The following is a 24,620-nucleotide window of genomic DNA, read 5'->3' as shown; positions in this document are numbered from 1 at the left end:
CAGGCACTAGTAGTAGTAATAGTACACTGTACTCTTGGTAGCTGTGATGTGAATCAGACCTCGTTCATGACCGTTGATGTGAAAGAGCAACCGTGAAAGCAAGGAAATCGAAAGGAAGTGAGAGGTGAGACACAGTGATGGCGGAAAGGTGACGGAAGCAGTAGTAGTAGTAGTAGTAGTACTGTAGTACGAAGAGTTCATAACCCCACTACCTACCAAACGATGGATGATGCGGGGACTGAAGTGCAGAAGATGTAAATACATGATGTATGTTGTGATCGAATTAAGTTACAATGTTGTTTTAATATTATCTGGAACTCACCAACACGACAGCATTCATCCATCATGAAAGAAAAAAAAGATCAAGAACGGCGACGGGAGCAAGGACGGAAAGAAATGCAGGAAGGCGAAGGCCGACGAAGATCGCCTGTATACTATCACTTCCTAGGTCAGCCAACCATAATCTCTCGGTTGACATACTGCTCGACCCCCTGACCGACCCACCGCCATACTCGCTCTGATCTAAGCGGCCGAGGCCGGCCGTGCCTGGCACGAAACCGTTTTCGTCGACTCACAGACCCGCTGGTTTCCCTGTGAGCGAACTGTGTATGCTTCCGCTGGCAGGAAACTGAAGTCGGTATTGAACGGTGTCTTAAGCCGTGCCCTTGTCCAACATCATTATCCGCACCGAAATGAGTGTCCCTGAGGATGTACCGGGGCAGTGATCAGGGTGATCCCTGGTTGCGATCGTTTGCATAAGGCCAAATTAAGGAGCACAAGCAACTCACTCGTACACTGTACACTGTTTGACTGTGCTCTTGTATCATTATTGTACGCGATATGTATTGACCGGGGTGGTGTGAGTGTGCGTCCGTGCGTGCGTGCATACATGCCAGCGTATGGCCGCCGTTAGTGGCGATCTGGATCACACACGCCTGGACGCGAAAAGGCGCTGAACTGAAATGAAAATGAGAACGGAGGGCTGTTATGTCAGGATACTAGTAAATAGTATGCCAGAGCATCGCACGTAGGATCATCGGCGAACTGGTCGGCATATTCCACAGTGTGTCATGCCCTGGAATGTTGGAGAACTCTCCGACCTACTCAGTCCTAGAATAGATATCCTAGTGCAAAATAGTACTCTCCATGATCAACTGATGGTAGAATTCCGTGCCCGGTTGGAGGAATGCTATAGACACGGGCAAAAGTATTAACTGTTATGTGAATCATTGCCTTCCCAATCCCATCGTCTAATGCACTCAAGAATACACACGGCGCAAAGCCGGGCTCCAACTAAACGTCAGGACCTAGGCTAGGATACGACCTGACTGCAATGCGGCCGTAACACTGTGATCATGTAATGCATTGTAATGTGCTGTTGTCGTTCTTGTCATGCATACCCACTCGGTATAATTATCATGCATTGTCTATTCATGCAAGGCTAGGATATAATTATCCTGCCGGCGGATCCCTAGCACGCGCCGATCTCGTGCACCGCCGTACCCATCACGACGCGTCGACGGGCAGGCATTGGTCGGGAGGACAGCGCGCGACTCTCGTGATAAACACGGTGTGCTGGCCGTCGTTCCTAGCTGGGACGAGGCGTCGATAGCAGTTGCTAGGTCTAGATGTTCCCCCAGGCCAGGTAGGCCGAGGTGAAGACGACTCAGACGTGGACAAGAAGTCACAGTGAGGACGACTCAGTGCAAGACCGCGAGAGCTAGTTTACTGCACACTACCTTTACCCAGGTTGGATCCTTTGCCTTGGACAAGAACGACGTCAGTGGCGGATACTCAACATTCCACGACAATGGCGGTAAGCAGTCATTTATGTATGCTAACTGCGCGTGTGCTTCGTCACTCGTGTTTAACCTCTGCAAAGGACTTGAGATTTAATGCTAAAGCCGTAAAGGCGTACAAAGCAGAGTGGTGTGTATACTCCTAATGTTGTTATGCAGTTAGTATAATGTAATTGTATGGATAGAAGGCGTGCGTGTTACTTGTGTGCGCAACTAACTTACTAACTTGCTTAGGCGTTTGCCTCAGTTCTTTCCACCATGGTGCCGCAGTTACGAGCAGTATTGTGTTCAAGGTGATTTGTTTCGCACATGTAGTCAGCTACATGATGTTCATTGTAGAGTGGGAAGGTGTACATGTACATGGAGTATCCCCAGACTAGCAGGATCACCACTGGCACTGATCACCACTGATCACAACGCCGGACAATCAAGTATACGCGTAGTTGACATTCTACATGTACATGTGCATCAACAGCATACCATGTCCGTCGAGACTAGAGAGTAGAGTATTATACCGTGGACAGCAGGTCAAAGTGCTCCACTCCATGCAAGTACGGCATAGCCTTACCACACAGAGGTCTAAGCGGAAATATCTTTGGTTAAACCTTCTCAGACTTCTCCGAGAGAGAGAGTTCCATGATCAAGCAATGATAGCAACCGAACTTCTTCCACATCACCTCTGTGCATAACACCCGTCACTACTCTGAATCGAGGCACATTGTTTCGCCCATGTCGTCACGTGGATAGGTTCATCTTGGCTCGCTAGCCATAGGAATGTTCAAGTGTTCCTCGGTACGCGTCTAGGCATCACAAGACGAGATCAGGCAGTCATCAGCAAGTAGACGATGCTAGTTGGGCATGACGACGGCTGAGACATTCTGAAAACGGTGCTGGCGATGCGAGATGGAGGCTTGGGCGCGTGGAATGCAGTGACATTGCTGAACATAACAGTGTCATATTGTTCCTCTCAATACCCGTCATCTGCTGTAACACTCTTCGTCTATTGTCACGCTCACTTCAACGCATGTCACGATGTGCATGTCTGCATGCGATGAGATGCTCCATGGAAGCAGCCATTGTGGAATTGAGCACTACGCAGGGTAGTGGCGTCGTGGATCGTCTCACGCATTCCACCCTTCAGCCGATGCCATGTGCAAGGACCACTTCTTTCTCCATGGCACTAAACCGTTTCTTGTAGATTCGAGGGTAACTAGCTGCGCCTCCAAGATTTCCGATGCTGGCTGCGATGCATCGGCGATATCCACGCAGCTCACTTCTATCTTTATCTGAATAGGAGATACCCTCGACAGGCCCAGATCCTCAGGGTAATCCTTGAAATACAATAAATACAAAATACACAATAATAGGCTCTGTGCGAAAGAGGAGATCGAAATCGTGCAGAAAACTGTCAGGATGCATAGCAAGCCGCAGCCCGCAGCACAACGCCAGACCGCTTAGGAACTTTGTTAATGTCTTTTGGCCGCTAAGTCACAAGGTTGTAGTGAGGCATTCGCGCCGCACACCCGGCTCTGAGCATCGAATACCTTCTCTGTAGATGTGCTGGCGGTACAGAAAACTTTCAGGTTGCAGATGGTATTAACCCGCGGTGGCTTGGTCACACGTTTAGCGCGGCACAGTGCAGAGATCAGAGCTGAGAGACCATCCCGGCTTCAACTGGTCGCCAGAGGATGTCCACGTTTTGTATGTGGATCTAGAGCTACAGGGCATAGAAAAGTGTTTGTGCGCTTCGACCTTGTAGTGAGGAAGTGCTGCGATGGACGCCTGCCTCTAAAATAGGACGCTGTGTTACCGCAAGCAGTGCACACAGCAACGAAAGAGAGGAAACCAACACTCAACAGTATTACTAACAGTACTTTTGCAACTCTAAGCGACATGCTCCAGGAGATCAAAGGGTGCTCTGTGTCCTATCTGTGTACACACGGGGGTGTAGCGGGGGACGGGAACTTGAGGTGAAAACAACTACTAGTACTCCCATTCCCAATGTTCGAAGTCATGGATCTCATCAGTGTACGAGTAGTTGACATTATTTACACGTAGCCTGTATCGCAGCTGCAACTACCCAACTACTAGTAATAGTACTAATACGTACTTGTATGTGTGGATATCCGGATGGTGTCTTTGTTCCTGATCCACCACGCCATCACTCAACGCTCTCTACGTCATTGTTCAGGCACCACTGACTTTATACTTCTGCGGCTCCTTTGCCCCTTTTCTTCTGATTTGTGCTGTTTTGGTTCTGATACAGTGACCGTTTGACCTTTTTTCCAACAGCATTTCATTTGTTATGTGCGCGGCGTGGAGGATGGACCATGGACCATCGCGCAGGCGTGTCCTCCAGCCACGATGCGCAGACTCGTCGATGATGATGGTCGTTCTCCTTCTTTAACCTGGGTGGACCAAGATGCGAGCGTTTCGCCACCTAGTCTTCGTAACTACATTTCATATTAGTCCACATTCCGCAGGCACGACACTTTCCTAACTGATGTCCTCGTGTAGCCTACACAGGGCCTCCCTGCTCATGTCATCAAGAGTCCTATTAAATGTCAGTTATAAATAGTTGGTAATGTCTTCAGCATTCTTTCCGCGTGTAGTACAAGGCAGCACCGAACAGGCACGCAACCGTCAGTGTAGCCCGGGAATAGCATCACTTCTTATCAACCCTGCATCGTGTAGACTCTGGCGAATCCCATGTTTGGGATCTTCTCTACCCCACCAGCATATGCAGCGACATCACTTCGTGATCACATAGTTATGCAGGTGCGGGTATCCAGTGGAGGCAGTACGGTGTCGTTGTGATGCGGAGCGAGGTCGACGTTTCAACGGTTAACACCCGGTTGCTACACTCGCCGCGTTCGCGTCTACACGTTGTAACGCGGGTAACGTAACGCCGTTGTACGTCTAAAAAATGTGCACAGTAGTACACGACTATATAAGTATATATCGAGTTAAGCACGTAACCTGTTACCAAAACACGTGTGTACCTGATTTGTGCAGAATGAGTATCCGTCGATCGTCGTGCGCCCATTACATGTATATTGTTACAAATACTTGTACGCGGAAGTCGGAGTGATGTCACCTTCGTGTCACTGCGATAACGTCGTTGTTGGTGAGGTGGGCCAAATTCAAACTCGCACAACCTACAAGGCTACATTGTACACTGGGGATAAGGTCTTCGTAACACCCCGAGCAGTTGCTGACTGCCTTCTGTAACAGGGCGATGGTCCGTAGGCGATGGAAGTAACACGTCGTTAGTTAGTTTATACGATTCATAAGTGGACGTATGCCGGGCCGTGATTGCTGGTCGACCTCAAGCAGTTTCGTTGTGTGCGCCCGGGAGCAGAGTTTGTTGAACACGATCATTATCTTCCTTATGCTGCCAAAGCACAACGCCTTGGGGTAAATCTGCTGCTTCCGCCTGATGCCACGACACACCTACATGTAGATGTAACTCAGAGCCTGTCCAACACCACAGTATGCTCCTGTGAGTTTGAATCTGTGAGTAATACTAATAAGTAATAGTCATGTAGAGTTCGCACATCCGCGTTACAACCGGCTGTACAGTTGCGTTCACATAGATAGAACACGACTAGAACCTCGAGTGCCAGCACGAAACACGCTGCGTATCCGTTGATTAGAGAAAGACAAACGCAGCACGAAACAGCGTCGGATGAGAGTAAATGCCGGCTATTAGCGTGTTGGAGTCAGTTCACCTCTCGACCCGTCCATCGGTGCAACTAACTACTTGCATACTTTCCCAATCCGTTCTCGAATCATGTTGCATACGATCTGACAGATCTCCTACTTCCAGGCTATTCCCGGCCAATACCACAAGCAGCAAACCTCACCACGTCAAGCTGAGGGCAACAATGTCCAATACACAAAGTCATGTTCTACATGTGCATAGCAAGGCGAGTGACGGAAGGGAGCGGAATAACGTTAGAGGGGGAAACTGTGCTACTCATCGTAGATTAGTTCTTTTTCAGGATAATGGAGATTGTCTAGCTTGAGTTCGGGGACAACTCGTTGAAGGACAATGTTGTTTGTTGTTGTGTTTATTTTAATTCGCAAACCAAACGGGCAGATCTGCCCAATGAAAAGGTGGCGAATGCAGATAGAAAGCAGGAATTAATGAAATTGGGGAGGGATGTAATAAGGATAGAGGTGGAGAAAAACTAAGCCAGCTGATAATCAAACAGGACGTTTGGTACTCTAGGTACAATGCTCCTTCAAATACGCACGGAATTGGTGATGCCGGACGGATGCACGGTGCCACGCGGTGACAAGGACGTGTGGAATGCAGCCCCTCGCGACCACGGACTATTGTCTTTAAAGCGTATCGAGGTCCGCCACCGGTACGTCCTTTGTGCCCTCGTTCTCAGCTGCAGGAATACTAGTAGCCAAAATCGACCTCAGTGTGCATTACGGCACTAGCGTTTCGAACAATACACCACAGGAATTGACAGCAGAAACGGCGTCTTCCGCTGCACTACATGTACACAGGCAAAGCGCCTGATGCCAAACACGTCGTTGGTTACGTTCGTGCCAGGTTGAAAATGAAAGCCCGACCGCTTGGACGTATGCCGGTATGGCATGCGATGGGAGTGGAAGAGCGGTTGTGGACTAGAAAGATGACCACCGGCTTTGAGAAACCCCCAGAATGTCATGCATGTACAGTTTGCAAGTTCGTCATATCCAATCTCCACTGTACTAAGAACTTAAAAAGACATTCTAAAATAGACATACATACATGACATTACAAGTACATACATGTAGATGAGGACAGTGATGGCAAGCAGATATCGGCGGTGTTCAACCATCTGCTGGCAAGTGACAGGTGTCGTCAGTCGTTTGATGATTCCCGGTTTAGTGTAGTGCGTTTGGCTCGTATTTTCTCTCAATTGAGGTGTTAGACGCTGTTTTTTAAATCCACGACCAACAGCCAGACCTAACTGTGTAAGGCAAGCAAAATGGACTCTGTCGCCACACTCCCACTCTTTCTGTAATTCTCACATGTAAAAGTCCTTGTTGGTGTTTGTTCCAGTTGCAAATATAGAGAGCCTGAGAGAGAGAGAGAGAGAGAGAGAGAGAGAGAGAGAGAGAGAGAGAGAGAGAGAGAGAGAGAGAGAGAGAGAGAGAGAGAGAGAGAGATAGGGAGGGAGAGAGAGAGAGAGAGAGAGAGAGAGAGAGAGAGAGAGAGAGATAGGGAGGGAGGGAGAGAGAGAGAGAGAGAGAGAGAGAGAGAGAGTGGGAGAGATTGCTATTCAATTTCAGTGACCGGTATATCCATCAATCATCATTCTTATGTTGGACGATGTCCGAAGGGTTTGTGATGGCATGCAAGATGGCCGCTTGAACGCTGATCTGCTGCTGACAGTAAGAATTAGGCTTCTCGCATTCCAATCTCCTTTTCTGGCTCGTTTGCCTAACCTGCCACACGATCCACAGCTCAGAGGACCAGTCGAAGCCGTTGGCGCTGTACCGATCACTTCAAGAACTGACCCCGGGAATGTGAGACCACAGAACATTCCTAGCTTGGCAAAATTCGCCCACTAGCGTAGATCAACTGTGTGCATGTATCAGAATGCCGCTGGCATGTGCAAGCAGCCAAATGAATTGCCCGTAATAATCGCCAATCTACCCGTTCCAGGTCGAAAGAGTTTATGCGATTTGACCGAGCTTCCATGGAGGACTATTGGATGTGGCATTTAGAAAAGATATCAGCACCTGTTAGCTTAGCTACGTGAACACCGCGGAAGATTTGCCCAGGGGGTCGATAACAAAAAGTGGCAAGATGCACAAATCAGTTGCACTGACTACGATCGTAGAAGTATTAACTAGAAACTGAATCTTTGACCCACAAACAAAGAAATTACCTATACAATGTACATGCACTTGTTATAGCATCTCTAGAATGAAGGAGTTACGGTGGAAGCAACTTCTACGATCAGCAGTACACGGTAATAGTCATTTCTTCATGTTCCGCCGATATGGCCATGCTGCTGCATTGACTTCGTCTAGCATGGAGGTGAGACACGCGGGGGGCGGGGGGGGGGGGGGGTGAAGCTGCAATACAGTTGGCACCTCTGGGCACAGGGAGTAACGTTTCACAACCTCGCGACGCTCGACTCCAGACTCTGCTGTGTGACGGGGACCCACACCCTGATCTGGGTGTTCATTAGCCATTGCTAAGGAAGGGTTAGACTCGCTATGGACAAAGACAGCTACTGGCTAACTGCACGATGAGAATAGGAGGACGACAAGACGGATGCACAGCATGACGTGACAGTGTTGATAACACAGAATGTTGTTCATGATCGCAAGCCATGCCATTGTTACGTTCAATAATACTCCTGAGCACATCGTTAACGTTATCACAATGGGTGCAGTCAGACGCAGAGCAGTCGAAGCCGCTACTACCATAGCATCTCACTGATGAACATCGAAAGGAAATTTGTTTGACAGTACATTATTGAAGTCATGATACCGAATGACTTTCTTGAAGATCTGTAAACACATCACTCTTGAGTCTTCTGACTAGATACAATGATCGAGGCGTTGATTATAATTATTATGTTTTAGCTGCCCAAGCTAGCATCCAGAGTGGACAAGATCCCACGGACACTAACGCAAGAAACGAAGGAAAAATTACTCTGGGCTTGAGTGATAGTATACTCACTCTAACGTTAGAGAAAAGTTCTGATTCTAAAGGTAAACAAATCGGAAGTGACACATGTAGCAGCTTGCGCCCATGTGCAATGTACGATATCTATATGACGACCACAAAGGACGAAACAGTTCTGTCTGCAGATTGAGTATGATGATTATATACAAAAGTACTTGACCTCGTGAGGTGACCTGTATGTTATGATGCGTGTCGATGCCGATCGCGAAGCCTATGTGTTTGCGTTGTGTGCGTTGCTTGCGTGTGTGCGTATGTGTGTATGTATGTAAACAGTATACGTTCGTGACTCCGCGCGCGTGTGTGTATGTGTGTGTACCAGAGAAACCTTCATTCGTGCACTGCACAACTGTCCAGAAATACACTGCTCTCTCGCTCGTGGACAGTATCTATAAATATACCTATGCTCTAACACGAACACTACAGGCTACTCCCCTTGCCTTCTGACTGTTCTGCGAGATCTCACTTGGAGGCAAGTATAAATGGCAGTATACTTATGTTCACTGGTTTGAGGAAAAGAGACAAACGGGAAATGTCTGAAGAAAAAATTGACTGTCACCACCAGGACTCGAACCAGGGACCCTCGCTCGTAGCCAGCGATGCTCTAACCACTGAGCTATGGTGTAGTCGTCATCCCAGCAGAGACCGTTCAGCATCTTCTTCAGACTCGCAGGATATGTGATGGTGATTTGGAGAAGTCACACCATCCAAAGCTAGTTTGCAGTTCTCGCTGCCCGTTTATCCTTGATCAGCGGAAAGAGCGAAGACCTTGCGATATCCTCCAGCTAAAACCTTGTGATGACTTCCTGCAATACCGTGGGTACGTCTCGCAGTCACAAGCTGTGTTTTCTCGAGAAGTTATCGATTGTCTTGGTGTATTTATCGGTGCAATAACGTTTCCACGCAGGCCACGGGCTGTTACATGTACATGTACACGTGTACTGGTAACGTTAAGAACGTGTAACTGAAAGTTTTACTGAACCTCATTCGAACTCCAGAAACTAGACACGGTACATCACAATCTGTGTTTTCTCGGGGAGTTATCGATTGTCTTGGTGGATTTATCGGTGCAATAACGCTTCCACTCAGGCCACAGGCTGTTACATGTACTGGTGAGAATGTGGAATTAATATTTTTCCTGAACCTCATTCGAACTCAAGAAGCCATCACAATCTGTGTTTTCTCGGGGAGTTATCGATTGTCTGGGTGGATTTATCGGTGCAATAACGCTTCCACTCAGGCCACAGGCTGTTACATGTACTGGTGAGAATGTGGAATTAATATTTTTCCTGAACCTCATTCGAACTCAAGAAGCCATCACAATCTGTGTTTTCTCGGGGAGTTATCGATTGTCTGGGTGGATTTATCGGTGCAATAACGTTTCCACTCAGGCCACAGGCTGTCACATGTACTGGTGAGAATGTGGAACTGATTGTTTTACTGAAACTCATTCGAACTCCAGAAACTAGACGCAGTACATCACAATCTGTGTTTTCTCGGGGAGTTATCGATTGTCTGGGCGTATTGATCGGTGCAATAACGTTTCCACGCAAGCCAACGACTGCTACCGGTAAGAATGTGAAGCTGGTACATATATTTTGACTGGACCTCATTCGAAATCCAGAAACCAGATGTAACAGAGTCGAACGGGCAGTAGCGAGGGAATGAATTCGTGGTCATTCCAACCCCTTACTCTATCGATTTGGTAAATGCTTGATGGATGTTTTTAAATCCATGAAAAGTACCCAAGCCTACATTGTACAGTACATACCGGTAGAGTGGGGAACAGCAGCAACCGCAAAAGAACATATATGTACATGTACATGTACCTGTAGTGGACAACAAAGGGCATGTTGGTACTATAGCTGTGCAGGTGAGGTGATTGCCTGCCCCGACCAATGCTAATGGTCTCGAGATGTGGCCGATTGTCTTTGGTTCACTCATAGCCTGGTCTTGGCACATGTACATGTACGAGTAACTGTGATCCCATTTCCGAGAGCATTAAAATTCTTTGATAGATAATAGAAACGTTTGCATGTTGTGGTCGCGCTCACCGCAATCAATCCTTGTTCAAGATTCACATGTTCGATGTAAATGTCCGCGTGATGATACACTGAAACATTTACAACATTGTATCCACGTGCCACGGCTTAGCGCCATGGCTGGAGAGCAATACTGCCAATAGTAAAAAAAAGTATGGACAATGTCCACGGATACAGCCGCCTGTGTCCATTCGCGGTGGTTTATCGTGTCGGAAATCGTGTTAGCCTTCGGCGAATCATCCATGTGTGTCCGCTGCCCCTGCCTCTGGCCATGTAACATTGTTTTAGCATTTCAACACGTTCAAGAAGGCTAGCGCAACGGCATGAAGGAGTGAATGTTCACGTGTATAATATACATATGACTGATGCATATACATTTGCATATACATATGACTGACTGATATAATTATATACATGTGTCTAGAGAAGGTGTAGTGTAGTAAACGCAGACCCATGTACATGTATGTGCACGTAACGGCAACGTTACAAGACCATTCACGCGGAGAGCGTCATGATTGTTGGCTGTGACTCGGGGGGGGGGGGGATCTACCAAACAGATAAGAGCACATTTCACCCGCATTCATACGAAGTTAGTCTACTGCTGCGATCGTGGCCAATTCGGTCTAAACTATTCGATGCATCGATCTTGTGGTAACCCACAATTGCAGGTAATATCCAAATGGAACAGACAATCACAGTTGAAGCGTAGATGAAGCGTTTGTTGTTTACTTTCAGTTGTCTTCATACTTTATTGAGCCCAAGGACCTTTCAAAAGGTACCTCGTACTCTAGAGCAATGACGCCTACATCCCATCGAGCTTGTAAGTGTAATTCCATTATTATAGTTATGATTTTCTTGCGCTGCGTATAAATTGGACTTCTCTTCATATCTTGCTCCTCCTCTCTCACTCCCTCACTCATTCCTCTTTTACGGGCAAATTAACACAATGGTTTAAAATGCAATAAATCATACACAAGAGAAGAAATCAGAACTCATTCCCTCCCTCTCGCATTACGTGTATTTCGCAGTATTCGTGCAATTTCAACTTTATCTTCAACTTCCAAATGGGGAATTAGCGAAGATCTAAGGAAGCGCAGCAATCGGACGGCGATAGCTTTCAGACCAACCCGATCACTTGGGATTTGCTGAATAGTCACATACACATGCATTGTAATTTGTACGTGTAGCTGTTGCTTACCAGGACATGCGTTGCAGGATCTTGATCCCTCGCTCATGCAACCTCTGCACATACGACATGCACGTGCGCTGCTACCCTGGGCCTTTAATCTGTGAAGTGCACAGTCACCTGTTTCGGGATCTTTGCTGCAGCTCCACAGCGCGGTCGCAAGACCGGGAAATTGATCTGTCGGTCGGCGGATTGCACCGGCAAACCTTGTAGAGAAGCTCTTCGCACGGGCAATCCTCCTCACGTTCTCATTTCAGGCAGAGACTTCAGGTTTCCCTCTGCAGACAGCGACACTACCGACTCGGCCTCTACTCACGTACAGGGTCAGGGCTGCACAACGCATGGAGAAGCCGGTGCCGCAATATCATAATCTGAAGAACGGGTGGTGAAAGTTTTGGCCGCAGGCTCACCACTGCTAGCGCTTTCTAACAATCAGATTTCTCCCAGAAGAAGCTGATGTGATGGCTGTCAATTCACCCAGAAGTGCAACTCTGTTGTCTGGACTGGGAGAAAACAAAGCTTGACATCACGTGAGCGCTGTGCATGCCTTTCAGCAAAGTACCGTGAACGGCCATCCGTCGAATCACTCTTTGTCAGTCTGGTAGCTGAGCTCATGAGAGAGTTGCGCATGCCGTGACAGGAGCTCTTTGCCCGGTCGTCGACGCCAAAAGGTCCAGTTATCGTTGCTGAATTGCCAGGCGGTCGCCTGTTGGCCAGGCGCGTTGCGCGCGTGTACATGTATGTCTGAACGCCACGTCTTCGACGAAACGCGCACTGGTCACTAGCATGCGCTGCGGGCTCTCTGAGAGGTTTGGGTTCAGTTCTCGTATGGCCGATATCCAGCCACTTAGTGTGTCTGTGCTGTCCATGGATGTACACCGCAGAACTCTTTCACCAAGACTCAAAAGCAGGTAGCGGACCAAGGTACAGTAACGCGGTACTAATACCACAGACTGAGACACTTGCAATACCTGGGCCGCGCTAGCTTGGCGATAAGATTAGTTTATCACAGTGTGCAGTGCAAACCACGACGCGTGGTTACGGCTGCGAGCAGTGTACCCGCCGTGTAGTTTTCACAAACACTCCAACTCTATTCATACCAAATAGCAGTTACAAAACCATTCCCTATTAAATTTTGTCGTGCTACGCTTGTCTTCTGTGCATTCAGGATGCGCTTTGACCAGTACTGGCAGTAGTGACCTGCAGGAGTGAGTAGGCAACACGTAAGCCAGCTCACAACCGACGGCAGAGAGTATAAGACGGCGCGTCGTTCCTCTCCATCCCTGTGGAGTTAGTTAGCAGTTTCAGTGCACGTTCGACATCGATAGCCTACCTCTAAGTGTGCAGTATTACTGTTAGTCCTGAAGATGGAAGTAGCGATACAAAATCACCAGCATACTCGCCCTGATATACCGCACACCAACCGTCATCATCACCACCATCACCACAGTCGTCAACGTCAGCAGAACAAACCTCACAACCACCACAACCACCACCACCACCAGCAGCAAGATCAGGTGGAGAAGCGTACAGCGCCCACCGTCCAGGTCTTCCTACCGACACGGAAGTTCACCGCGCCTCGGACCCCAGACAATGGCGTGTACCCCGACGAAGGTAAGGCCTGATACCAAGGGTACATAATGTACTCTTGCTTATACGGATGCCCTCTTGTGTAAGTTATACCTTGTCTGTGATTTGTAGGTCCGTGGGTAGGTCGTTCTTGATCGATCATGAACACGCACTTTCGGTTTCGACATCACCTTTTCTGTTCTGTTGGGCGGAAAAATTATGAACGGCGTACATGTACATGGCCATGTCATGTATTGTGTATGTACGTGTATGCTACCAGTGGTATCGCCAACAAACTACTTCCGTCACCACGCATGCACATGTACCTGTACCTGTCGAGACTATCTGCAGGCGATGGCATGACTGGAATACCGCCCCGTGGGCGTATGCATAATAATTGTCATGTAGATCTACGCACAGAACAAAGTATTATTACTAAGTCTTTTATTAGTTATCAGTAGTACCAAGAGTGCATGTTTTTGGTACTACGACAGCTGTGCGACCTTGGAGCGTCAGCTGTTTCACAAGACCCACTTCACTGTTTGTTAGCTTCATTGACCGATGAGGAACATAATTGTACCTACCTGACGGATATAAGCGACAAGATGTTCGGATTACACCATATAGCTTAGTGGTAGAGCATAATGGAGGGTCCCTGGTTCGAGTCCTGCTGGTGGGCCTGGTGGCAGTCCATGTTTTCTTCAGACTTCTCCCGTTTCGACTCTCCCAAACCTGTAATATGTTTGGATATTGCGCTCCGTTGACATTTGTAGAGCAGTTTATGCCTGCATATCCCTAACAGATTCGAGATGACAAGCTGCCCGGCGATATATTGTAGAGTGATATGGAAGACCGCTTTCACAGTCAAAACCTTTTTCGGACGAACACCAAGGGATCGGTGGGGTTTGCTATCTTGTCTTAGGGATTCCCCAAAGGTTTCTCGGCTGTCGAGAGGGTCTCCACTATACCAAAGAAGTGTCAAGTTAGAAATACAACTTGAGTTTCGAGGTCTGACGAAAATGTTGAACGGTCGCTGCTGGGATGACAACTACACCATAGCTTAGTGGTAAAGCATCAATGACCTAGATTCGAGGCGAGGGTCCGGCCCTGGTTCGAGTCCTGGTGATGACAGTAAATTCTTTTCTTCAACTTTCCCCCCTTTTCTACTCCCTCAAACTTATAGAGGCATGCTAAACTGGCAAACAATAGATGATAAAGGAGGGGGGGGGAGTGGAATAGTGCAGAGAGCGATTGTTCGCACTTGCCGTGGAGTGCTTCTTATCCGCCTTTTCCTGCCCGGTGACTGGATGATTACCCGACCAATAGATAGACTTTACGACTGCAGTGCGTCTCCGGAGTCTGAAGGACCTGGAGACACTGCGTTTGGTGGCTCGGAACAGGCAATCATTCAACGATATAATCGCACAGGTCACATTGTAGAGTGCAGATCACCTAGTGCTTTCAACAATAATAACGTACTTCCACATTATGGGAATTTGGTATAACCCCACACCCGTCATTGTTGAATATTCGATAATAGCGTGGATTTCCCCAACAATAATTATATTTTCATTTTTTGTTATCCTCTCCCATGCCGTTGTACATAAGCGGCTTGCCGCGGATATGTCAATACTACTACTACTACTACTGCTACGGTAGTTCCTCTAAAGCGAAAGTATGTCCTGGCCAAGTTCTCTGTATTATTATTCTGTTTCCAAGGAGAACTGAGCCCTACCAAGACGCTTGCGCAAAATTTCACGACTGTCGCACTAGATTAAATCCAGCTAGTGCAAGGGTCTTCTCAGGGACAGGGTTCGTTTTGTTCACACGTATTTTGTGTATGCATCCACTCGTCTCTGGCGAGTAATCGTTCTACACTACAATACAATCTGCATTTCTCAAGGTATGCAGCAGGCGGTAAACACTAAACCAGGAGGGCAAACCGGTCTGTACCTTCTAGTCGAATCAAGAACATTCCGACGCACCGGCGAGCGTAGAATTCCAACGTGTATGCGACGGCAAAGCCTGTCAATGAGAATTGGCAGCCCTACCTAATACATTAATAGCAGAGTTGTCAAATCGGATTGCGACTGATCGTTGCTAGTACATACAGGGCACGGGGATTTTTAACAACATTGATTCGTTGTACCTGCAATTCGTGCAAATCAATACCTGCTTCCGCCATAATCTGCTCACGTCCAGTTCTGGCTGGGACTGGAATCCTCACAGCAAGGGAGTGCCAGAAATACCTCCATGCCTCAGCAGTTCTCTCTCTCTCTCTCTACTCGTTACCGAATATTATGTTCACAAGACGGCTTGTCACGTCGCATTGTGTTCAGTTAGTGCATGGCGCGCGGCCATTCTATTTGGTAGGATTCGATTAGCAGCATTACAACTAGTCCAAGCGGAGCGTAGTTCCCGCATCGCATGAGCTCAATGACAGTCTGAGACTATGGTTCTGCCGCATTGAAAGCACAGCCCCGAGCTGTTGCCCATGACCAGCTGAGCAACACGCAGCCAACTGGCCATGTTCCACTACATGTAGTTCGAGCCATTGCTACAACTTTACAAGTCAACTATCCTCTCCGCTCAAAATGCAGTGCAGCCCTGCATCGTAGGCCTACTTGCACGCAGGGAAACTAGCATAAGATCCACCGGGATGCACCCATTGTGCTGGCTAGTTTGTCTCCTTTGCTACCGCCAAATGTACCCAGACCTGAGCTGAAACGCAAAGGTTGTGTTGTTGTTGTCTTTGCTTCGATTCGAGCAGATTCTCCCGACTTCCCCAGTCCACCATCGTTCGTGGATAACTTCAAGGAGGAGGCTAGGAACGACCAACCTGGGAAGATCAACAACCTGGAGCTGTCGGACAGTAGTCACTCGCTGGACAACCACGAACAAGACGCCGATATCTTGTGCCTGGATAAAGAGAAGCCGTCCAGCAAGAAGTGTCGGCCTAACCCGTTCTCTAATGACAACGAGCTCCTGTCAGATAACGTCACTCCACTGATCCTGGCTGGTGTCAGAGACAAGCTGATGAAAATGAAGCTCAACCACGAGTTGCCTTCCGAGTCCTCCTCGCTTGGCGAGTTCAGCGCCGACACGAACTCAGGTAAGCGTCTGGATGCAAACAATGAGATGAACCGTCCTCGGTCAGGGGTCATGAGTGCGCTGACCTTTGCTCGCACTCGACCTCGCTGACCCTTGCCTTTACTAGTTCTGTTTTACTCGCACTCGCACTCGCTGAAATATAGTCGGCGCGGTGCATGCGTGCGCGGTGCGTTCAGTTGCTGTGGGCTGATCTCAGGGCAGCGTTTGAGTATGGGCGGCAGACGTGTTGAAGAGAACGTTTCTGAAGGGAACCGTGCTTAGTTCAATAGGACAGGTGCATGCTGGCCCGTGCTTTGTCCTAGCGCCAGTTGTTACTCAGCTGTCATGAAGAATGCATGGACACTCACATACGGGAAGATGGCATGTATTCACAGTGCAATTATCCTACCTTTATTTTGAGTTCCATGTGTTGAGATAATTATTGGAGTGTGTAGTGCATCTGCAATGTCATGCATAGCATTCCATCACACGTAAGACCAATGCTGGCAACTTGGGGTTGAAGTGGAGGGAAGACGGTAGCCTCCAGAGGCAGTCTCAGCCTGGTCACTATGCTGCTCATGTGTAGCAGTACATACATGTACAAGAGCACGGACAGTAAACCCCTTGACAAGGCTTGAGTGTACCTGGACCTGTACATGTACACGGGAAGACATTTTGAAAGTCCCTTGAGTAGGCATTTTGGACTGTTTCTCTGTTATGGTGTGTATTGTTCTAAAATGAATGTGCATGTATCACATGTGTGTGTGTGTGTGTGTGTGTGTGTGTGTGTGTGTGTGTGTGTGTGTGTGTATGCATGTGTGTGTGTCTATATATCTGTTTGCACACATCAAACAATCACAGTAGGAGACCATGGTGACAGCACTGACAGTCCGGTGTTCGCGGAGCGCCACTCGGAGCCTCGGCCGTCCGTCGTCTACCAAGCCGCACCCGGCGTCTTTCTCTCCATGCCGACAGCGAAGAAGAGCTCCCAGCCAGCACCATCGAAGTCTCCCATGTCCGACCCGTCGACCATCTCCACACGCCGAGAAAGCACTGGCGGTGGTGTGTTCATCACCGGCCTCAGCGACAAGTTCATGCCGGCGCCGCAGCCGGCATTTCGCAAGACGCCGTCACCTCTCCCGCAGCTAACCGAGGGAAAGGTGGCGAAGACGGAGCGCAATGAACACAGCAACAAGCAGTCCGCAAAGGACAACGGAATTGCAAGAAATAGTAAGCACATCACAGTTTTACTCTGCTTTGAATTGTTTTAGAAATGGACTTTAAAACACCATGGTGCTGATCAGTGAAATCCGATAGTGTGGATCACGTTTACGCCCGCACCAGTTCATTTCCGTTTGTTTGTTTTTGACTTATTGTACTTCAAGTAGTTCGTTGCCTCAACAGTACAATGTGCAACTTCAAAGAGGGTCAAACGGAAATTAAAATAACTGAGGATCATTAGTTCACATCCCAATGTCTGCAGGTCTAGGGCTGCGCAGCGCCGGGCCGGCGTAGCATTCACTCGCTTGATCGGATTTCATTGAGCAGCACTCTCGTATTTCATTGTAACAAGGTACAACCATTTTCTCATCTCTCAAACTATTCTCTTCAAGCCAAGAACAAATACAGTATTGTTAACCAGAACGTTTTCTTGATCAACTGATCTTTATCAAATTGTCAATTGTCTCCACGCTGTTTATTTACATAGTGGTTTCTTTTGCTCATTGCTGTGCTTTTCAGGCAAGTCTCCGAGTCTAGGTGACATCAACGAGAAGCCTGGATCAAATGTGTTTGTGTCAATGCCGAGGAGTTCGAAAGCCAACTCCCTGCCGAGAATGCCAAGACGCTACTCCATGCCTAGCTTTCCACAACAGCTCACGAGTCCGGGAATGTCAACATTCATATCTCTCGGGCAGAGTCGGGAAGATTTAGCAACTGGTAAGGATCGATTAGTAGATACGCCTCTTGTTCAGGCAAAATGAATTGCATACTATCATCAAACCAACTCATGTATGAATGCAGTAAACTATAAAAAAATCAATTCAAATACTAGCAAATCAATTGGAACACAAAGGAAAAAAACGTCAGTGCCGTCGGTCAGTGTCGTGCAATGTTATCGCATGAGCTGATTGTTTAGAAACTGGTGGTGTTAGTGGACAATAGCGTAACTTGTAGTTCCTTGGTCCATTATTCTTTTTGTATAAAGGAAAAAAAAGAAAGTCAAAAGACCGATTAGTTGAATGTCACAATCACAAATGCCCTGCGTCAATGTGAAGTGATATGTGGCTGCTCTATACACCAGTGGGCGCAAAGCCTTTTTATGATACACATCCAGGCTGAGAGCTGGGCAAAGGAAACTGTCTAGCTATGATGCTGAGAGCAGGGAAAATAGAACTGTTTTTTAATACGACTCTGAGCTACATGGAGAATGTGGCCTCCATACAGCGCATTGTGTCGCGTGCACTTCAAGCATGCTCTCTAAGAATAGGGTATGTGCATGCGCAGCTCCAACTGCCCGCCCCAACCTACCCCCATCTTACATCCCCTACCCCCATTCCCCTGACCCCTCCACCTGTGCAATGAATGGTTTGAACCCCGTCACATGACCGCCAAGTTAGTGCCACATTTTCCAGGAGCGGGCACATTTGTCTGGCAATCGCCATATCGAGATACTGTATTTTCCGGAGTATAAGCCGTCCCCAGATTTTGTTACGAAATACAGACATTTACGCTTTACTGTAAGACATGTTATTATAACGAGTCGCAAATTTAACGATTGTCCAAAATTCATAGGTTAACGAGAAGATATGTTAACGATCTTGCAGTATTCTGCCATATCCACACACAGCATATATGAAGCAGTACGGCCTCAACGGATCTTATTATAACGAAGAAATGTCATCCGTTAAAACGTTAGATTTGCTTCCTCGTTATATATACATGTCTTACAGTACTTTGGTTCATTGGACCACCGTAGTATAAGCTTTTTTTGGGTGAATTACGAGTGCTTTTAAAAAGTGCGTAACACTCTTGAAAATACTGTAGAACGGGTAATTTTAGCGACGTAAAAAACCCTAGCGAATTTAGCGATCGACTCATTTTCGCTAAAGTTTCAAGTCGCTAATCCGTTGAGACATTAGTAGTGCACTGGTGATCCGTGAGTACAATGCAGTACTACATCATGGTACATGTAGTACTACCGGTAGCACCACAGTCTACACTATACGGTCTATGTGGTCTACAGTTGCACAGTGTGAACTAGTTACTTACTCACAGCAACATCCACACGACGTCTTGCCAAAATACTACTACTTGTAAATGCATGTACTAGTATTAGTAGTAAATAAATACTGGTACAATTTAGCGAATCTGTTAAATTCGCTAAAATAAAACGTCGCTAACCGGTTGACAAAGGGAAAAACGCTAAAATTGATAGTCGCTAGGATTACCCGTTCTACAGTACGGTACCTCAGTGCTACTCTTGCTGATCGGCATCTCGTCTGTTCTCGTGTTCTTTCGTACACGTTGATGCAATGCATGCAGGAGGCCGCTCATCCTCTCACTCCACACTGGGAAGTGACGTGACGCAGGACAAGCCCTCCTTCAACAAGTCAATGTCTCAACCGGATGGAGACACAGCAAGTACCAGACAATACGGTAAGGCAACAATGGCTGTGATGATGTCGTAGTGTTACTTTACCGCGAACAATCACCTGCATTGATGATGTCATTGTCAGCTTCACCGCAAACCAATGACCTGCATTGACCCGGAATCAAGTTATTCAAACGCAGGTTGCAAAGTAGATGATGGAGAGGTTTAGAGACTTGTACGACGAGTGCGGTGAAACCAACACGAGCTGTTTTCACATTTTCACGTTCCAAATCAGGTGCAGCTGACCGTTGATGCCACTGTGTTTAGACGAGATCATCCCAAACGTTCTAAGTTTGATGCTTTTACCAGCTGCTAAACCTCTCTGGTATCCGAACATTCAGAACTCCTTAATGTACGCCATTATGTGCGAATTTCTTCCATACACGGGACGGGCCATTTGCCACCTCTTACCGCTATGTGTATGGACTACCAGTGCTAGAACTTTGAGCCTGGTTACTGCTAGTAGTCTCTATGGCAATGCTTAAATATTGTACTGTATGGTGCGCTTCGTACTCTTCTTTCTGCAGCACGTTCCGGCAGCCATGGCAGCATATTCAGCCAGACTTCGCCGGTGGCGGAGAACGGATCCGGGTCGCCCGTATTCTTCTCCATGCCGCGGGGCGCCATGCCGCCGCGGGGCCCGGTCGGCTCGCTGCCCCGCGGCACGTCGATGCCCAGCTTCACCACCGCGGCCACGCCGCGCATGAACACGTACACGTCGCTGGGCAAGCGCAGCGCCAGCACCGGTAAGCGGACTTGCCTGTCTCGTGTTCAGCTGTATTTTTAACAGGGGTGGGCATGCGTTGTGGTGGAGGAGTGGGATACTGTAAATACCCAAATTTTCGGTGTCCTTTTTCCGGTACTTTCGGTGCGTCTGTTTCATACCTAAAATTTCAATACACCGAAAAAACACTAACACACATAATACAATAGGGAATTGCTCCTCTGTACCTAAAATTTCTGTTCACCTAACCTGGCCCTTTGCCCTCATACCGAAAATATTGAGCACCTAAAATTTCTGAAACTAGAGTACATCACACATCCATTCACAGGGTATTCGTGTGAAGTAAAGTGAAGTTTGCGCATTGCTGTTACCCCCCCCCCCCCCCACCCCGGCTATACAATTGTGCTGAGAAACACAGCCGTCTTGGGAAGGTTCGCTTGTGCCTGAGGACATCACCACATGCCTGATCGTCCACCTGGTGGTTATTTTGGGAACGGTAGAAAAGAGGCAGGAAATTGCATTGATTTCCACCACTCTTGTGACTCCACACATCTGTTTGGAAAGGCATGCCCCACGTCAAGAAAACCATGCAGTCCAGGTACTAACTTTGACGTTCTCAGGCGACTATAGAACACTATGCTATTCTCTGAGCTCAAACCTGTAGCAATCAGGTCCGTCAGTCACTCCTAGCTCCTCGCTGAAACGATCTAACTAGGTTGGAGCAACTAGCAGTATTGTCAAGTACTATACTTCCTAACTTTTGCATACTGGCAAGTTAAGCGTTGCAGAATTTCCGTAATACATTTGAATTGGCAGACCAAGCAAACTGCTGTATTATACACCATTCAAAGGAATTCGAAGTAAATTGAACCTGAGTTTGGCCCGCAAGTTCTTTTCCGGTATCTTCCTGTTTCTGCATGATGTATTGCCCTCCAAATGCCTTTTTACTATTCTTCGGACTCAACACTATTATCGTATACTAATTTGTATTTTGTAATTTTACTAATACCAATTTGTATACTAATTTGTATACTAATTTTGTGATGTTACTAATACTGATTTGTATACTAATTTCCCGTTTGTGTCTTTCCCTCAAACCAGTGAGTATACTAATTTCTTTCCTTTTGTGGTCGTATGCAGGTGGCAATAATGGGCCTATTGGAAGCAGCTCAGCGTCAACGATGAGCCACGTGACAGCGTCGAAGCCGAAGGAAGAAAGTGAGTTGTAACTGATCATTTGCAGTCGCTATGCGTATCGCTATGAGTAGTCTGGTCAGGAACAGATGGTTGCTGTGGATTGACAAGTGTGTTTTTTTCTCCATCTGGGCTCATTGAACCAGCAGAACATGCAACAAGTGAAACCAGACTGGGTTACCTTTCAGGCTGGGTTGCTTTTTCGGGCCGGGCTGGTTTTTTTAGGCTGGGCTGAGAGGAAGAGGGAGGGGAGAGGGGGAGAGGGAGAGAGGGAGAGGGGGAGAGGGAGAGGGAGCGAGAGAGAGGGAGCAAGAGAGAGAGGGAGCGAGCGAGAAAGAGAGAGAAAGAGAGAGAGAGAGAGAGAGAGAGAGAGAGAGAGAGAGAGATGGAGAGAGAGATGGAGAGAGAGATGGAGCGGGAGGGAGAGAGGGGGAGAGGGAGGGGGAGAGGGAGAGGGAGAGGGAGGGGAGGGGGAGGGGAGGGGGAGAGGGAGCGAGGGAGAGAGGAGACCAGCACCGACCATACTGTGTTAAACCATGACCATCTGCTGCGCGTATGCCTGGACTTGGCTAAGGGCAACCTCGAACCTTTATCTACCTTGCAGGGCCTGAATTGTTGGTCTTCTTGATGTTGATTGGCGGCTTCACAGAGCACAATGTATACTGAATTATATATTTCTCCTGTTTTCTGTTTGCAGAGAAGAGTCGCTGGAAAAGCCTCGACAATGTGTTTTTCCCAAAGAGGGGCAGGAAAAACTCAAGCGCAACATCGACAGAGCACACGTTGGATGAAAGCACCAATGATCCAACGCTGGATCCGGACATGGTGGCTGCAATAGCCGAAGCGCAGCAACTGCGTGAAAACGAGCGTCGTCGAAGTAGCTCCTCCGTCTTCATGGCCATGTCAACAATGGAGAACACCAGCCCAAGGTCAGCTCGACCGCAGCGACAGCAGTCGGCTCGTGAGCTGGGCGGATCGCAGGAAAGGCGCCGCGGCACGCTTCTCCGCCGACGGGCTAGCACGTCAACAGAACCCGTCATGCTGGTATCATTAGGCTGGAAGTAGTAGTACCAGTAGTAGCAGTAATAGTACAGCGAGGCTTGAATAGATGCAACAAGAACGCCGGCATGGTGTTGGTATGCCCGGCACAGCTTTCGTTACTTGAGGTGTATCCCGTTCTGATCACCTCAGTATGAGATTGTAGTCAGGAACAGCTACATGCATTGCAACAATATCAGGGAAGGACCATACCTGCAGTTACGGATTGTAACTGGTCGGTGGTTGATCTGCAACGCACCCCTGCCGACTCCAGCTATCATATTCGTGCAACCATGGGCCTCTCCACTCCTACTGACTCCAGCAAGGACCAGGGATTCAAGTTGGCCGAGAGACCGATGTCTCGCCGTATTTGATACCGCTGATGTAGGCCAACGGTATACCATGTCAAACATGGAAATGGTTGGTCGTGTGTTATGCACGTGGCAAACCCATTATCAGTTTCTGAGCGCCATTGCACCAAACACTACCAAAAGAAATGCTCACAATTTGGCCACTTGATATTTTATTGATTTTTTCCGGAAGACTTTCTTTCTCTCACATCTGTCGCTAAAATACTCACGTATGCGCCTGGCAATGATCACTGCTGGTATCGGTTATTTTCTGCAGATTTGGTTCTCATTTCGATCCCACCGTTGCCGCTCCAGGCAGTACGTGGCATATGACAGTCATAATGACAGGGATGTATTAAAGCTGGTACAATTTCATGTATTATCCAGCGTTTAGGTAACTTATTGCCATGCGGTAGTTGATGGCTGATTTGCCGGGTTAACTTTACTTAAAAGTATATTGGATCCGAATCAGGTCGTTGCATTGTGCTCAGTGCATGATAGTGAGTGTTTTGGATCAAGCCACAAGTAAGTTGTAGCCCAGTGGTCCCTTTATAAATCAGGCACCATTAATTTGTGCTAAGGACATTCTGCTGGATTATGGAGGGTGCTGGATTCACAAATCTGATTTACTGCTGCAATGTGCATGAAGAGGACATTTTCGTTACTGAAAATTGTGCTGGCTTATAAAGTGCTGGAATAGAGCGAGGGATGACTGTACCACTAATTAGCCGACCATGCTCAGACTTGATGTCACTGGGTCAAAGCTTCTGCGCTGAATCAGCAGTTCGCTTCAGTGGCTGTGGTGGATGATCCATCCTGGCCTTGCCCAACATTGCCTAGACACTGCTCCATTTCCTCCTCGTTTTCTTCTCTGTACACTACGACTGCTGCGGTGCGTAAGTATATCATAAGATCCAAACCGCGAAAGTCACCAGGGCTAGATCGTCTGACCAATGACGTTCTAAAGGCCTTGTGTCCGGCAATTGCGTTTCCCCTTTGCCTTATATTTTAATCTTTCGTTTTCAACTGGCATATTTCCATCTGTTTGGAAAACCGCCAAAAGTTATCCCCATATTTAAGAACAAAGGTTCGCCGTCTAACCCTGCCAATTATCGTCCCATTTCACTTCTCAGCTGTGTATCCAAAATATGTGAACGAATTGTCTTTGATCAACTCTACGCTCATGTGAACTCAGCCATCAGTTCAAAACACTCTGGAGTTTCTGTAGAGGTGATTCCACTATCCTTCAACTTAGTCGGATCATGCAGGACATTTA

General features: G+C 47.7%; 1 protein-coding gene across 3 annotated transcripts; it reads left to right on the top strand.

The window, feature by feature from the left end:
- Positions 1-1,602: 1,602 nt before the first annotated feature.
- LOC135823215 (FMR1-interacting protein NUFIP2-like) lies at positions 1,603-23,746 on the top strand. 3 transcript variants are annotated; one of them, XM_065336059.1, is made up of 9 exons: positions 1,603-1,816; positions 12,896-13,341; positions 16,067-16,408; positions 17,248-17,616; positions 18,127-18,324; positions 19,930-20,043; positions 20,566-20,784; positions 21,903-21,980; positions 22,654-23,746. In XM_065336059.1, exons 2-9 carry the CDS (start codon positions 13,095-13,097, stop codon positions 23,019-23,021), a joined length of 1,935 nt encoding a protein of 644 aa, XP_065192131.1. In that variant the 5' UTR covers positions 1,603-1,816; positions 12,896-13,094; the 3' UTR covers positions 23,022-23,746. The 3 variants fall into 3 exon arrangements, with proteins under 3 accessions (XP_065192131.1, XP_065192133.1, XP_065192132.1); XM_065336061.1 differs by lacking the exon at positions 1,603-1,816 and adding an exon at positions 11,250-11,361; XM_065336060.1 differs by lacking the exon at positions 1,603-1,816 and adding an exon at positions 12,428-12,651.
- The last annotated feature ends 874 nt before the right edge of the window (positions 23,747-24,620 follow it).

The sequence above is a fragment of the Sycon ciliatum genome, chromosome 8 (genome assembly GCF_964019385.1).
Source record: "Sycon ciliatum chromosome 8, ocSycCili1.1, whole genome shotgun sequence".
Taxonomy (NCBI): domain Eukaryota; kingdom Metazoa; phylum Porifera; class Calcarea; order Leucosolenida; family Sycettidae; genus Sycon; species Sycon ciliatum.
The sequence above is the reverse complement of the archived record's forward strand: the minus strand, read 5'-3'. Positions and strand labels throughout refer to the sequence as shown.